At 43.2% G+C, this 17049-nt stretch overlaps 1 protein-coding gene across 7 annotated transcripts in view; it reads right to left on the reverse strand.

The window, feature by feature from the left end:
• LOC137348208 (rho GTPase-activating protein 23-like) overlaps window positions 1-17049 on the reverse strand; it is a 515957-nt gene that overhangs the window by 248535 nt on the left and 250373 nt on the right. For 2 of the 7 annotated variants that reach the window (XM_068013570.1, XM_068013569.1), the window contains exon 1: window positions 7656-8292. The exons of the other annotated variants lie outside the window; for them this stretch is intronic. In XM_068013570.1, the coding sequence (XP_067869671.1) occupies window positions 7656-7886 (231 nt within the window). In that variant the 5' untranslated portion in view covers window positions 7887-8292. Of the gene's footprint in view, window positions 1-7655; window positions 8293-17049 lie in introns of those variants that run through there. 7 annotated transcript variants of the gene reach the window in all.

The following is a 17049-nucleotide window of genomic DNA, read 5'->3' on the forward strand; positions in this document are numbered from 1 at the left end:
AATAGTCACATGGACAAATGCGGGTAAATTAAGGAAAGCCAGCATGGATTTCTTAAGGGAAAATCATGTTTAATTAATTTGCTAGAGTTTTTTTGAGGAGATAACGGAGAGGGTTTATGAGGGCAATGCAGTTGATGTGGTGTATATGGACTTTCAAAAGGCATTTGTGAGCTCATGGAATAAAAGGGACAGTAGCAACATGGAGACAGAATTGGCTGAATGATCGGAAACAAAGAGTCGTGGCTAATGGATGTTTTTCAGACGAGAGGAAGGTTTGTAGTGGAGTTCTCCAGGGGTCAGTGTTGCGACCCTTGCTTTTCCTGATATATATTAATGACCCAGACCTTGGTGTACAGGGTACAATTTCAAAGTTTGCAGATGACACGAAACTTGGAAGCATTGTGAACTGAGAGGACGATAGTGTAGAACTGCAAAAGGATATAGACAAGTTGGTGGAATGGGCAGACAAGTGGCAGATGAAGTTCAATGCAGAGAAAAGTAAAGTGATTCATTTTAGTAGGAAGAACATGGACAAACAATATAAAATAAAGGGTACAATTCTAAAGGGGGTGTAGAAGCAGAGGGATCTGGGTGTATATGTGCATAAAGCATTGAAGGTGGGAGGACAGGTTGAGAGAGTGTTAATAAAGCATACAAGCATCCTAGGCTTCGTTAATAGGGGCAGAGAGTGCAAGGGCAAGGAAGTTATTTTGAACATCTATAAGATACTAGTTTGACCTCAGCTGGAGTATTGCGTCCAGTTCTGGACGCCGCACTTTAGGAAAGATGGGACAGCATTGGAGAGGGTACAGAAAATATTCCAGGCGTGAGGAACTTCAGTTCTAAAGATAGATCGGAGAAGTTTGGACTGTTTTCCTTGAAGAGAAGGCTGAGAGGTGATTTGATAGTGGTATTCAAAATCATGAGCGGTCTGGACAGAGTAGATAAAGGGCAACTGTTCCCACTGGTGAAAGGATCGAGAACGAGAGGGCACAGATTTAAAGCAGTGGGTGAGAGAAGCAAAAGTGACATGAGGAAAACATTTTCACACAGCGAGTGGTTAAAGTCAGGAGTGCACTGCCTGAAAGTGTGGTGGAGGCAGGTTCAATTGAAGCATTCATAGGGAATTAGACTGTTATACAAAAAGGAAGAATATGCAGGGTTACGGGGAGAAGGCGGGGGAATGGTACGAGGTGAACCGCTCTTTCGAAGAGCCGGTGCAGACACGATGGGCCAAAGGGCCTCCTTCTGCGCTGTAACAATTCTGTGAAGTAGATTGACCAACAAACCTACAACAAAATCAGTTTTGGTCAGTGTCACAGATTGTGAAAAGTGTGTGCTTTTCCTCTACTTCAAATTGGTTAGGTTAAAGGCGCTTAGTGTAATTATAGGATACAGTGATGTGCACGTGTCAAGAGTTACTGCTTTTAAATTGGTCCATGTCATTCAATGCAGAATTGTTAATTTTTTTCACAATTAATTTCACCAATGCAGAGCATCAAACAATAATTGTTACTTTATTCCAAAAATGCTGGACAGCATGTGGGAAAGTGGCTAAAGGATGTGTTCCAAATCAAGATCCACTTGAAACAGAGACAAATCTGAATATTTCCTTAATGGTAAGAGACTAGATGATGTAGAGAAGCAAAGGAATTTAGGTATCCATGTAAACAAATCCTTAAAAAGTAATGAAAAAGAGACAAAAAAAAGTAATCAAAAATGATAATGGAATATTGGCCTTGATCTCAATGAGGTTGGAATTCAAAAATAAGGAAATGATGCTTCGGTTGTACAGAGTCTTGGTCTAACCACATCTGAGTACTGTACTCAGTTTTGGGTATTAAACCTCAAGCCACATATCTTGGCCTTGGAAGGGGTACAACACAGATTCAACAGAATTATACCAGGGCTTAAACAGTTAAAATTATGAGGACAGGCTGCGTAAACATGGCTTTTTAAAAATTCATTCATGGGATGTGGGCGTCGCTGGCTAGGCCAGCATTTATTGCCCATCCCTAATTGCCCTAGAGAAAGTGGTGGTGAGCTGCCTTCTTGAATCACTGCAGTCCATGTGAGGTTGGTACGCCCACAGTGCTGTTAGGAAGGGAGTTCCATGATTTTGACCCAGCGACAGTGAAGGAACGGCGATAGTTCCAAGTCAGGATGGTGTGTGACTTGGAGGGGAACTTGCAGGTGGTGGTGTTCCCATGCACTCGCTGCTCTTGTCCTTCTAGTTGGTAGAGGTCGTGGGTTTGGAAGGTGCCGTCTGAGGAGCCTTGGTTGCAGTGCATTTTGTAGATGGTACACACTGCTGCCACTGTGCGTCGGTGGTGGAGGGAGTGAATGTTTGTGGATGTGGTGCCAATCAAGCAGGCTTCTTTGTCCTGGATGGTGTTGAGCTTCTTGAGTGTTGTTGGAGCTGCACCCATCCAAACAAGTGGAGAGTATTCCATCACACTCCTGATATGTGCCTTTTAGATGGCGGACAGGCTTTGGGGAGTCAGGAGGTGAGTTACTCGCCTCAGGATTCTTAGCCTCTGACCTGCGCTTGTAGCCACGGTATTTATATGACTACTCCAGTTCAGTTTCTGGTCAATGGCAGCCCCTAGGATGTTGATAGTGGGGATTCAGCCATGGTAATGCCATTGAATGTCATGGGGAGATTATTAGATTCTCTCTTGTTGGAGATGGTCATTGCCTGGCACTTGTGTGGCGCAAAGGTTACTTGCCACTAATCAGCCCAAACCTGGATATTGCCCAGGTATGGCTGCATTTCTGCATGGACTGCTTCAGTATCTGAGGAGTTGCGAATGGTGCTGAACATTGTGCAATCATCAGCGAACATCCCCGCTTCTGACCTTATGAATGAAGGAAGGTCATTGATGAAGCAGCTGAAGATGGTTGGGCCTAGGACACTACCCTGAGAAACTCCTGCAGTGATGTCCTGGAGTTCAGATGATTGACCTCCAACAACCACAACCATCTTGCTTTGAGCTAGATATGACTCCAACCAAGGGAGAGTTTTCCCCGATTCCCATTGACTTCAGTTTTGTTAGGGCTCCTTGATGCCATACTCAGTCAAATGCTGCCTTGATGTCAAGGGCAGTCACTCTCACCTCACCTCTTGAGATCATCTCTTTTGTCCATGTTTGAACCAAGGCGGTAATCAGGTCAGGAGCTGAGTGGCCCTGGCAGAACCCAAACTGAGCAGGTTACTGCTAAGCAAGTGCTGCTTGATGGCACTGTTGATGACATCTTCCATCACTTTATTGATGATTGAGAGTAGGCTGATAGAGCAGTAATTGGCCGGGTTGGACTTGTACTTCTTTCTGTGTACAGGACATACCTGGGCAATTTTCCACATTGCCCGATAGATGCCAGTGTTGTAGCTATACTGGAACAGCTTGGCTAGGGGCGCAGCAAGTTCTGGAGCACAGGTCTTCAGCACTATTGCCAGAATATTGTCAGGGTCCATAGCCTTTGCAGTATCCAGTGCCTTCAGTCGTTTCTTGATATCACGCGGAGTGAATCGAATTGACTGACATCTGGCATCTGTGATGCTGGGGACTTCAGGAGGAGGCCGAGATGGATCATCAACTCGGCACTTCTGGCTGAGGATTGTTGCAAATGCTTCAGCCTTATCTTTTGCAATGATGAGCTGGGCTCCCCCATCATTGAGGATGGGGATATTTATGGAGCCACCTCCTCCAGTTAGTTATTTAATTGTCCACCACCATTCACAGCTGGATGTGGCAGGACTGCAGAGCTTGGATCTGATCCGTTGGTTATGGGATCGCTTAGCTCTGTCTATCACATGCTGCTTATGCAGTTTGGCACACAAGTAGTCCTGTCTTGTAGCTTCACCAGGTTGACACCTCATTTTGAGGTATGCCTGGTTCTGCTCCTGGCATGCCCACCTGCACTCTTCATTGAACCAGGGTTGGTCTCCTGGCTTGATGGTAATGGTAGAGTGGGGGATATGCCGGGCCATGAGGTTACAGATTGTGGTTGAGTACAATTCTGCTGCTGCTGATGGCCCACAGCGCCTCATGGATGCCCAGTTTTGCATTGCTAGATCTGTTCAAAATCGATCCCATTTAGCACGGTGGTAGTGCCACACAACACGATGGAGGGTATCCTCAATGTGAAGGCGGGACTTCGTCTCCACAAGGACTGTGCGGTCCTACCAATACTGTCATGGTCAGATGCATCTGCAGCAGGCAGTTTGGGGAGGACGAGGTCAATTATGTTTTCCCCTTTTGTTGGTTCCTTCACCACCTGTCGCATACCCAGTCTAGCAGTTTAGAACGTTGAGGGTGATCTAATTGAGGTGTTTAAAATATTCTAAACTTGAATTCATAGGATACAGGAAAACTATTTCCTTTGGTGGGGGAATCCAGAACAAGGAAGCACAATCTTAAAATTAACACTTGGCCATTCAGGAGTGAAATCAGGAAACACATTTTCACACTCAAAAGGGTAGTGGAATTCTGTAACTCTCTTCTCCAAAAGGGTGTGACTAACGAGTCAATTCAAATTTTCAAGATTGAGATTTATAAATTTTCGTTGGGGATCAGTATCAGAAGGATAAAAGGAGCAAAGGCAGGTAGAAGGTACAGCTAAGCTATGATATAACTGAATGGCAGAACATGCTCAGGGGACTGATTGAACTACTCCTGTTCCTATAATCCTACTGAAGTCACGAACCAGCTACAATTCTATACAATGCATGTTTACATTCCATCAATATTCTGCAAGGTCTAATCTTAGAACAAGTAGTACAAGAACCTAGGCTACAGACTAAATACCGACGTAGAATTGCTGCTTTGATCACAAATTGATTGCAATCACTATCTGCATTATCTGAATTAAGAGTTAAAAGCCAGAAAATCTCTGTGCCCTTTAGTTATCTGAAGAGAGAGAAAAAAAGTAGAGATTTGCATTAATATAGCATTTTTCATGACCTCAGGACGACTCAAAAGCACTTTACATTCAATTAAGTACTTTTGAAATGTAGTCACTATTGTCATGTAGGAAGGACTTCATAAGCATTCAACATTACGTATTCCCTCTACGGAAGAACTGTCACTAAATTGTGACCTTTCAAGAAACTTAAAGAAGAGCTGATAAAACTAACTTTATATGTGGGCATTCAGATACATATGCATTATAAATTTCAACAAGTGCTACAAAATGTTTGCCTATTATCTTTGCTGTAAATTAAATTGGAAATAACTAGTCGTTTAAGCCTATGTGAAATTGGTTTTACGTCAGGTGTTTCCATCTTCTCAGAGGGGGAAATGTAGTGGGAATCCAATGTTACTTCAAATAAGCAAGCTACCACAATTCATGTCAGTTAGACATGGGCTATGTTATTTCTGGACAGCAGAGAAACAGAAAATGAAAACTCCAGATCATAAGGATTGCAGGTTACCTACAGAATCTGTTGTCAAGCTAACCAAATATCAGAAATAGATTATATTTTGCACATCTTCATTGTATTTTTAGACCATTCATCTGACAAAGCAAAAAGCAAAATGATTTTAAAAAGAGTTAGAAAGTAAACTAGGTCCCCAGAGACAGAGCAGGAGGCGGCAGGGCCCCATAAAATTGCAACAGGAGGTGGAGGAGCAGAGGGCCCGTCGCCGCACAATTATGTTTTTTTATTCACTTGTGGGATGTGGGCATCGCTGGCCAGGCCAGCATTTGTTGCCCATCCCTAGTTGCCCTTGAACTGAGTGGCGTGCTAGGCCATTTCAGAAAGGATGTTAAGAATCTACCACATTGAAGACGGCCTTTCCACCCAGATGCCAATTGAGGCCCTTAAGTGGCCTGTTATCAACCACTTAAGGGTCTCTTCCCGCCGTGGCTGGAACTAAGACAGCAGCGGAGGAATGGTTGGGAGCCGGGTGCGGGGGGGTGGGGGTGGGGGGGCCTCCCCACATGGGGAAGTTGCCCAGTAAAATGAGGCGACCTCCCTGTTGACTTGGGGAGGGGAGCTTCCTCGAGGCAGGGATATCTTCAAGAGACAGGGATCCCGGCGCCAGACGTGTAATTGCCCGAGCGCCACTGAAACTCGCTGTGGGGGGGGCGGCTTCAAATGGTCGAGGCGGGATTCCCACCGCCTTTTCGACCCGGTGCCAGGAGCCCCGCTGGCGCAACTAAATTCAGCCCTGAGTATGCAAATACCACCATGGCTGTTTGAGAATTTGAACTCAGTTCAGAAAACCTGGAAATAAATCTGGAAGCAGAAATTTATGATAGTACACCATTCTGGATCATGATTCCTTCATGAAATATTATTCACTGTTCTTTTAAGTTGTTCATTCCTGGGATGTGGGGGCAGCTAGTAAAGCCAGCATTTATTTCCCATTCCCATTTACCCTGAGAAAGTGTACTGGGCCTTCTCCTGGAACCACTGCAGTCACCTTCGTAGTAGTTTGCTATGACTACGTGGCTTACTGGAGGACCACTTCAAGGATCAGTGAAGAGTGGACCACAGTGGTGTGGGCCTGGAGTCACATAGTGAGCAAGGATAACAGGTTTTCTTCCCTACTGGAAGCCAGTGAACCAATAGGATTTTACTGCAATTCGACAGCTTCATGGTCACTTTATGCTGACGCTAGCTTTAAATTTCTGTACTTTTTTTTCCTAAACTGAAATTAAATTCTCAAACTGCCATGATGGGATTGGAACTCACATTCCCTAGATTATAAATCCTCTGGAATATTAGTCCAACAACATAATTTACCTACACCACTGTACCCAGAAAGAGCTATGGAACAGAATTTTCTTCTCATGTACAAACAGAATAGGAAGTAGGCCTGTTAACTAATGTTTCTTTAGCATGACATACTGTGAAGATATTCAAAATTCATAACAAAAGTTAAGTTCAGGAACATGTGATTTGTATTTAAGACATTGACTCCACCCTATGGCCTTAGATTCATGTCAATGATGGTGGCAAGAAGTCAGCAGTGTGCATATAAAAGCATCCTGTTTATGAAATAAACTTCTTTTGTAAGAATCTGAATGTTCTTTTTAAAGCAATATATTAACTGTTCTGCTTTGTATACTAGTTTTATTTTAGAATAAGAATTCTAACTACAGCTATTATAAAAAGCAGGCGAAAGAAATTCCATGTTGATGTGTTATTTGACTGCGCTTTGAGCCACTGGCATGGATTTGATAGACTGAATGACCTTCTATGCTGTAACCATATGCTGTAACGGTCAACCCTCAAATATTTTTTAAACAATCGACTAACTGGGCTTCTTTAGTCAATAGCCATATATCACAAAAAAGGATTTCCGTTTTTGCCCGTTAAAGCTTAGATGCTTGATTCAAAACTGACTTAATGTATCTGAATTAGTAAAACAGTTTCACAGAAACTGCTAGTAGTATATTAGCTCATTGAAGCACATGTAGAGTTATCAGTAGCACAAGACAGCAGCTGAAATGACAAAATGTAAAGCAGTTTAATGAGGCAGACATTCTTGTTCATACATGTTTGTACAAAGGTTTGTCTGCACCTACATTCTATTCAAGATTTCCTGAGGCGATGCAGCCTCCAGGAAATTAAATCTGGCTACATCCACTTTTACTCCTACACAATACAAGCAAAGACTTCACAGCTTCCAAACTAAACGGCTTACCAGCAACTCCTTCTCCTCCTCCCAAACAGGAAAACTCTGCTTTCTTTTGACAGCTGAGGTATCACTGTCCCTCTCCTTCCTGCAGTCTACCTCCGAGGTCACATTCCTTAATGCAGCTAGCCAAATGCAGCGGGGCTCAGGAGAACTGCAGTCGATTCCCACCGGTCTTTCCCAATTCCACTGCTTATAGATCAAGCCTGGGCTGCAGGCAGCTTTTCCAGTGCTGGACATGCTTTCACAGATAACTCTGCGTCTGTTCCATAGTTCACTTTAATCCAACTGGAAGAGCAACTTCCAACGGACATAAAGACTTCAGCAGTGGCTATCATTAGTCCAAGATAATTGTCGCTTTCCGATTTCCATTAACAAGTCACACATCATTTATCACATAATGAAATGTTCATCTGGCAGCTGGGACAGTGCAGGATCCAGCATACTTTACTCTTCCTCATTCCTAACGTTTACATCAACAGTGAACCCAAATATATTCCAAAAATGGTTAACAGTTATGCTGCAGGACATAACTGCAGACTGCCAGGCACATCTCTCTAGTTGGGACGTCAGCCACTCAAACATAAACTGAAAACTTACACAGCAACCCTGTACACTCCTGTGTACACTGCACGCTGTGAACCAGCAGCTGTTCCGGGCTGTTAACCCCAGCCACTGACCTCTGACCCGAGTCGCCAGCTGACGCTCACAGGAGACTATTGGAAGTTTCACATTGCTGCAAATTCTGTCACATGCCAGAGCAAACTGAGTAAACTAAACAGTCAAACAAATATGTTACACTCACCCTTTTAAAAAAAACTGTGGGCTTGGCTGTTCTCTTTTAGATAAACACATGATGTCACTTTGCTGCACATAAAGTTCCTTTTCAAGAGTTGCAATGAGCTAGTTGGTCAAAAGACAATCAGACCCGACTTCTGACTTCAACAAGTTCTCTGTTAACAATTTAGCCACTGAACCACATCTTGAAGGAAAAATATATAGCATAATTTCTTAAAATATTTTATATCTAATTATGCATAAATAATGCAAAAATTTAAAACATTAAAATAAGCTAGTATTTGTAATTGATGTCGAATATAGATGTGAACAAAGGACTGATTTATAAGGCAGCACTGTTTTCACTATGCATCTGCAATTGCTAAGTGGTGTTACACTGTAACGTAAAAGCATAGACACATGCGCAACATAAATTAATAAAGCATTCTTCATGTTCAGGATATTGAGGACAAGGCTGAAATGTTGATTGTTTGGATGGTTTTAAAGTACGTTTCTTAAATTAAGAAGGGAAGTAAAAAAGTACTGAGTTCCAGGGAAGGAACTCTGCAGGGCTGGGTGTAGTAGCTAAAAGAGCCATCACCAACTATGGGGCAAAGGAACAATGAGTAACCAGGATCAGAGGATTGGAGTGTGTATGTGAGTACATATAACTGAAGGAGTTTAGGCAAGTAGAATGGGTAAGAACAAGATAATATTTAAATATTGTTTAGTCCATTTGCAGAAGTGGAAGAAAGCAGTCTATAGGGACTAGAACAAGTGTCAGGGAGAAAGTTCAACTCAGCTCAAGGTCTAGTTTTACACTGAGCATCTGCACCTTCTGAGGGAGCAGCTGGGAGGGCGACAGTCATACTGAGGGCCATGTTGATACCATCAGGATTCATGGGATGGCTTTGGTTCTGCCAGCATTATGCTGGTGTAAATTTGGGCTCATTCAGGTCTTAAAGCCAGACAAACAACTGTTGAATCTAACAATCAACTTTGGATCATTAATATTCAAAACATTGCACATAAAATGATTTGTTGCTTTCTACATTGGTCCCATTCCCAAAGATCAATAACTATTAAATCAACAGAAGGACAATTGCTTAGGAAAAAATATTGAGTAAAATCACCAAATGGAGAAGAATGTACATATACCATTTAGAAAAAGTGCTCTGCTCTCTGTAGTCTTCCCCAAATAAGAGGGCAGCAGATAACCTGCTCCAAAATTTCTACCGAAGTTATTCTGATGCAGTTACATGAATGTGTATGAGTGTCTTGATAAGAATCACATGCCATTTGTTTATGCTCCGCCCATCAGCCAGGCTGTCAATTTGGCCATTGTCAGGCAGAAGTCTGCTGAAAATTATTTAAATGAGGCCCTGCTATTAAAAATTGACAAGGTCTCCATGTCCTCCACCTTACCAGGTTCTTCCAATGACACAGCACTCCCAGCCAATACTGGGGCCAGAGTGTCTGTGACATAAAAAGGATTTGACACCTTTTTATCTAAAAATCAATCACAAGGCAAATCAAAATATTAATCACCTCTTACAAATGAGCCCTTTGTTGAGGATGATGTGAACTTGGGGTTCTGGGTGGCCTCATAGGTAGTCTGATTCTGAGACTGAACAGCAATTGGAAAACAATTCCATTTATATGGTTGAAATTAAACCAGCATATAAAAATTTCCCTTGTCCTTTAGCAAGCCTACAATTTGATTAACTTCGGATCAAAGGCTGACTATGGCTTTGGCTCAGATATAGTGGGCTGGATTTTAAAGGGTCTCCGACATCGGGAATGGTGGCGGGGGAGCATGAAGATCACAATGGATGAGGCCCGCCACTGACCCCGACAGGCCTCATCCCAATCTCGGCGGAATCCCCATTCAGGGAAACGAGGCACGACACCTGTGGGGCGGAGGTGATTTTCTCAGTGCGGGAAGGCGTCTGCAATATGCTTGGTGTGGGATTAGGCTGGAATAGCATGAATGTGCCGAGAATTGGTTCCTCGACCCAGTCATACTTACCACAGACCACTTTGAAAGCTTTTCAGATCATATGGTTTACAGGAATAAACCAACTTCATGAAACACAAACACAAGTCTAGTGATTTGCAACTTTTACACAAAAGTAGGCAAAATTCAGATAAAAATCCCAGAAAATCCATTAGTCCATTTAATAGAAATGGAATTTAACTTTTCTATTGGAATAAACCAGTGGCCCCAAATATGAAAATGAATCATGGAACACAATTCCCAATACATCAGTAAAAATTCTAAACCCAATAATAAAAACAAAATTTGACAATAGATAAACATACCTAAGACTGCAAATTGTGGCCAAGTCTAAATCACAAAATTGATGACCACAGCAAGCAAAGTATAGGTAAAAACTGTTTTCACTCACTGACTTAAGAAAGAAAAACAACTGAAGCGAATTAATTATAAGGTTGCATTTATATTGTGCCTTTCACAACAGAATTAATTTTATGTCTTAATCAGTAACAGCAAAAAAAGTTAGTCTCAGTTTCATGGCACCATTACGATGATCGATTGTCATAAAAACCCATCGCCTTCAGATGAAATCTGCTGTCCTTACCTGGTCTGGCCTAATTGTGACTCCAGACCCACAGCAATGTGGTTGACTCTTAACTGCCCTCTGAAATGGCCTAGCAAGCCACTCAGTTGTCAAGGACAATGAGGGATGGGCAACAAATGCTGGCCTTACCACATTCCATGAAAGAAGAAACGAAACATTTTAGCCTTACAATCACGCACCAAGGTATCAACTGACCTTACCCAATAGTTCTAGTGCAACTTTTTTTTTTAAAACATGTGTTTCTCCCCTGGGATGAACCAAGGGAGCAGAGAAACCTACTGATAAGATGAGAAGTGAGCTAATCAGGCTGCATTGGTGCTGCTATCAATCCATCTGATCATGATGCAAAAATTAACTAAACAGGTATATTTCACTTAATATCAAACCATTTCTTAATGATAAAAAAATGGAGCAAGTGAAATGTCAAGAAAACAAAGCAAGGGGAAATTAACCCTACTTGATTGGCAGAAACCTGGCCAGGAGTGGGCTCCCGCCTCCCTTTCAGTGTTGGATTTCCCAACCCCTGGAAAACCTACGTGACGTGTAAAAAATGTTAATGAATCATCCTGTCTCTCCACAGTGAGACACTGGGAGGCTCGAACCCTACCACAATATAAACATCAACAGGCACATATGCGGCAGTTTAGGATTGTGTTGCCCATTTCTTCATTTTTAATCCTCCCCCCACCTCTGACCCTCTCCTGTCTGTTGTGTGTGGGGGATGGGGGGGTGAGGGCAGGGGTGTTTAATATCCAAGCTAATATTTCTCACTCATTCAATTTTAAGTACTGCATTATGTTACAGACAAGTGGAAAGGGGTGTGGGTGGTTCCCACTGTTCACCTCCCAACTGACTGCAATTGAGTTTTGCTACAAATGATATGTTGGCCCCAATTGTCTTTTGGGTCAAATAAACAGACAAATGACAGGTTTAAAAAAAAAACAATTTTTACACAATTCTCGAAATGGTCGTAACCTCACCCAAACACACATTCATCCACACACACATACACAAGAATAGATAGAAAGAGAGAAAAGGGTAGCATGTAGTTTAAACTCCAAAGTGAGTCAAGTGTTCATGGTTTACAGTAAACCTGTTGAATCTTCTCAGGAACAAAGTTTTTTTTTTAAAAAGTGTAGGCCTGGGTGTTTGCAGTCTTGAACTGTGGAGAGGCAGCACCTTCCAAACTCACAACCTCTACCACCTAGAAGGACAAGGGCAGCAGATGCATGGAAACACCACCACCTGCAAGCTCCCCTCCAAGCCACACACCATCCTGACTTGGAACTATATCGCCGTTCCTTCACTGTCGCTGGGTCAAAATCCTAGAACCCCCTTCCTAATAGCACTGTAGGTGCACCTACCCCACATGGACTGCTGTGGTTCAAGAAGGCAGCTCACCACCGCGTTCCCAAAGGCAATTACGGATGGGCAATAAATGCTGGCCTAGCCAGCGATGTCCACATCCCAAGAACAAATTTAAAAAACTTGAGGTGTTGTAGAGTTCTAGTTGTTACAGCTCAGCACAAAGCTGGTGGTGTGGATTTCATTACCTTCGCTGATGGAGAGTCTCAAAGTCACTTTGTGATGTCTCTACTTTAGTGGTTGTTCCAGTTGTTATTCAGCAGGGTTCTTCTTGCTTGGCTGGTCCTCTTGCACAGCCTCTGGCCAGACTGGCATCTGAGGTTTTGGCTTGATCTCCCCTCTCTTTCCAGAGGGCTACCTTTTTATAGTAAAAACCTATCACATTAGAGTTTCTGTTAGGAGACACATGACCGCACAATAGACCAGTATGTGGAAACCATGATTATCAACTGATGTCTGAATGAGGACCATTCTGCTAACACGGTGCTACTTGACACCTATTCTTTTTGGTTTGGGCTGTGAGTCAGTCTGTCTCTAGAACTCTATGTTAGTTCATTCATGTTGATAGGAGTCATCAATATGCAATAGTGCTTCTTTCAATTTCAAAGGGGTTCTCCCCAGAGCTATTTCAGACGAGATTAACGAGTTTCATTTTTGTAGACAGGTTAGTTGATTTCCAGTACAGGACGGGTCACGTGACCACTACTCCATTTTGACAGCGGTATAAGTGTCCAAGTTTTTGTCATTTTGTTGAACAGTTGACTTTTTAAAATTCATACTTCTTCCATTTCATTGTTTATTTCATCACCGCTCCTTCCGTGCATGACAACTGCAATTTACTTGCACTGTATAAATTCATCCTCTGGATCATATAATTCCCAGTGCAATATTACATTAGCTGGAACTTAATATTAATAATTTTAATCACATCAATTCTGTGGGAACAAGAACTACATTAATGAATTGAGCCACTTTCTAATCTATCTCCAGGGAACACTCCACAAGATCCTGACAAGAACAGACCAAAGGTAATGGATCAGTATTAAGCAAAATTCAAACAGCTCAGTTAGTTGCTGCAAAGGCAATGAAGAACGCAGCATGCCTCTGTATAGTGGTCAGGATCACAATACAGCATTCATCAAAAGTAAAGTTCTTAGTATAAAGGCAATAGGGCTCGAAGATTAACATGTTGTAAGTAACAAGACAAATGAATTGTCAGTTTACATTACATGGCCAAGCAACTGGTGGGCCAGAAATTGCAGATTCAGTAACTAGACTGATGTCGCAACCAGAGTACCATTCAGGGGGCAGAATTCAAATCAACAAGGCAGCAGTACAGATATGAAAATAGCATATTTTAGATAGGACAGCCTTCCATTTGATAATAATGCACATTTATTCAATTATTACCAGCCCAGAGGTGTAGGGATCCAAGTGACTACAGTGTTCAAGCAAAGCTGTTACTCCATTCCTCTACCCAACTACGAGTTTTCTCTTCTCCATTCATGAAGATAGTGGCCAGAATTTTCTGGGCCCTTTAGCGACAGGCTAGGAAGCAGGAAGGGTGGCAAAATGGCACGGGAAGGCATCGGGGAGGAGTGTGCCTGATGTCTTCCCATCACCATACCATTTTGCCAGCAGCGAGAAAGTTGGCAAATCAGCCACCCACCGGGAGGCCAACTGAGCCACTTAAGTGGCCAATTAAAGGCCACTTCCCACTTCTACGAGCATTTTGCCTTTGGTGGGGAACCCGCTGCCACATAGGGAGATGGCCCAGTGAAATCTGGCAGCCTCCCAGCGGATGCTGGGGGTTGTGGCCCTCTTTTATGGACACTCATGGCCCACGGAGGGGATCCCCACCTCACAGCAGTGGCGGCGCCCAAGCTCAATGCCCTCCCCCTCATCACGGGGCCTGCCTGCCTAGCATCCTCCAACCCCACTTAGTATTCTTCAAGAGTGCCAGGCCATTTAGGCATCCGCTGCAGCTTCAGCGATGGCCACTGCGAGGGGTAGCACTGCTGAGCTGCTAGCCGTCAGATTGGGCCAGCAGTTCTTGGGGGTGAGACGTGGTCCTTAATTGAACGTCAGTCCCGGCGGCAGCCACTTATTTGGCTACCGCTAGCAATATGCCTCCCTGGGTCCCGCCACCGGCCTAAGTGGGGTCACTTCCCGTTTTCGGCTCCAGGACTTCTGCTGCCTCCACAAAATTCAGGTCAGTGACTCTTGCTGGAATACAGTTCTACAGACACTCACAATCCTCCAGTACCTCACCCATCTTGCCACTATACAGGTGAGTCTGTCGAATAGACCGCCAATACTTAAGAACATCACAACCGAACCCAATCCACTCCTCCAATATCCGCTGCCGCACATTTTCTAACGGATGTCACAAGATAGCAATGAGAGACAGGAAAGATCACTGATTTTTCTTTTTTCCTGCATCAAAGTATTGAAGCAACCACCGCCACTGCAACTAATTCAGTGAAGACTGTGGATCAACCAGAGACCTTCCAGGTTTGTAAGATTCAGTTCCATACCAGGTAGTGCATCTATCCAATAAGCCTTTGCAGAATTATCTCTATATCTATGATTTGGATTTTTCCACCCCCACCCCTGTACCTCTCCTCATTTTAACTCCCCTGAGCATCCATGATGTCCTTCTGTATATTAGAGAGAGACAGTCTTACTGACACAGAGCTCTAATAAAGCCAAGGTCACTCTTGGTCAACTTGCTTTCCAAAAAAAAATCTGAGTGTGAATTGCAGTCGAGGTAATCCTCAGGCATCCTAGTTGTAGTTCCAACTCTCAGGTGCTGAAGCTACTACCACTATTGTTTGCTTGATTTAGAGTGGCCCTTTGAGTTCTGAATATCCTTGCCATACATATGGATTTAAAGCTTCAGTGGTATTTATCTTCTTACATGCAAGTAAGAAAATGGAGATTAGTCACAGCAGCATGTCAGGCCTGGCTGTTGTAACAACTGCACATTTTAGAATAATACAAGTCACTTTAAAACTAAAGTTATCATAACACACATGTATAGAATAAGAAGCTATATTCAGCAATGCCCTGTAGCCCAATGTACGGACACATCGCCAATCACGTGCATGACATTGTCAAACTAGGTAGATGACTTTCTTTTAACAATACTTTTCTTCCACTGTTAACTAGGCTTCCAAGTAGTTACTTCCACAGCAGATTTACAAACAGCATGATCTTGAGCTGAGCTTTCCCAGGTTGAGAGTAAATATAAGTTTTCTTAAACCTTTGCTTCAAGGTAGCCTTTAAAGCATTTCCTCTTAGGAAGAAAGGAAGATTGATAAAACACCTGGTCACATTCTTATGAAACCCAAAAGCGTTTCACATCTTCTAAACAAACAAAACCACAGAATGTGGTAGGGAATATGGGATTAATGTAGGATTAGTATAAATGGGTGGTTGTTGGTCGGCACAGACTCGGTGGGCCAAAGGGCCTGTTTCAGTGCTGTATCTCTCTATGACTCTATGACTCTAATCCAGCGTAAAACATGATCATCAAACTTTGTCAAAAAAGGGTAAACAGAAGAGGAGCAAGGCTATTCCCAAATGTGAAAGATCGATAAGAAAGGATTACAGAGGTTCAAACATTAAAATCTTATAAGAAGGCAGTTAAGGAGGTTCTTGTTTAAATATAAAATATTAAATGGTATTCAGAGGAAATAAAGCCAGATTATTACTGAAACTAAGAATTTAAGAACATAAGAAATAGGAAATAAAAAACAGAAAATGCTGGAATACTCAGAAGTTCTGATAAAAAGTCACAACCTGAAACGTTAACTTTGCTTCTCTCTCCGCAGATGCTGCCAGACCTACTGAGTATCCACAATATTTTGCTTTTATTAACATAATAGGAATTGTATCAGGCCATTTGGCCCTTCGAGTCTGTTCCTTCTTTTCTTTCTTTTTCTTTTGGGCCTCCTTATCTCGAGAGACAATGGATACGCGCCTGGAGGTGGTCAGTGGTTTGTGAAGCAGCGCCTGGAGTGGCTATAAAGGCCAATTCTGGAGTGACAGGCTCTTCCACAGGTGCTGCAGAGAAATTTGTTTGTTGGGGCTGTTGCACAGTTGGCTCTCCCCTTGCGCCTCTGTCTTTTTTCCTGCCAACTACTAAGTCTCTTCGACTCGCCACAATTTAGCCCTGTCTTTATGGCTGCCCGCCAGCTCTGGCGAATGCTGGCAACTGACTCCCACGACTTGTGATCAATGTCACACGATTTCATGTCGCGTTTGCAGACGTCTTTATAACGGAGACATGGACGGCCGGTGGGTCTGATACCAGTGGCGAGCTCGCTGTACAATGTGTCTTTGGGGATCCTGCCATCTTCCATGCGGCTCACATGGCCAAGCCATCTCAAGCGCCGCTGACTCAGTAGTGTGTATAAGCTGGGGATGTTGGCCGCTTCAAGGACTTCTGTGTTGGAGATATAGTCCTGCCACCTGATGCCAAGTATTCTCCGAAGGCAGCGAAGATGGAATGAATTGAGACGTCGCTCTTGGCTGGCATACGTTGTCCAGGCCTCGCTGCCGTAGAGCAAGGTACTGAGGACACAGGCCTGATACACTCGGACTTTTGTGTTCCGTGTCAGTGCGCCATTTTCCCACACTCTCTTGGCCAGTCTGAA

The sequence above is a fragment of the Heterodontus francisci genome, chromosome 33, assembly GCF_036365525.1.
Source record: "Heterodontus francisci isolate sHetFra1 chromosome 33, sHetFra1.hap1, whole genome shotgun sequence".
Taxonomy (NCBI): Eukaryota; Metazoa; Chordata; class Chondrichthyes; order Heterodontiformes; family Heterodontidae; genus Heterodontus; species Heterodontus francisci.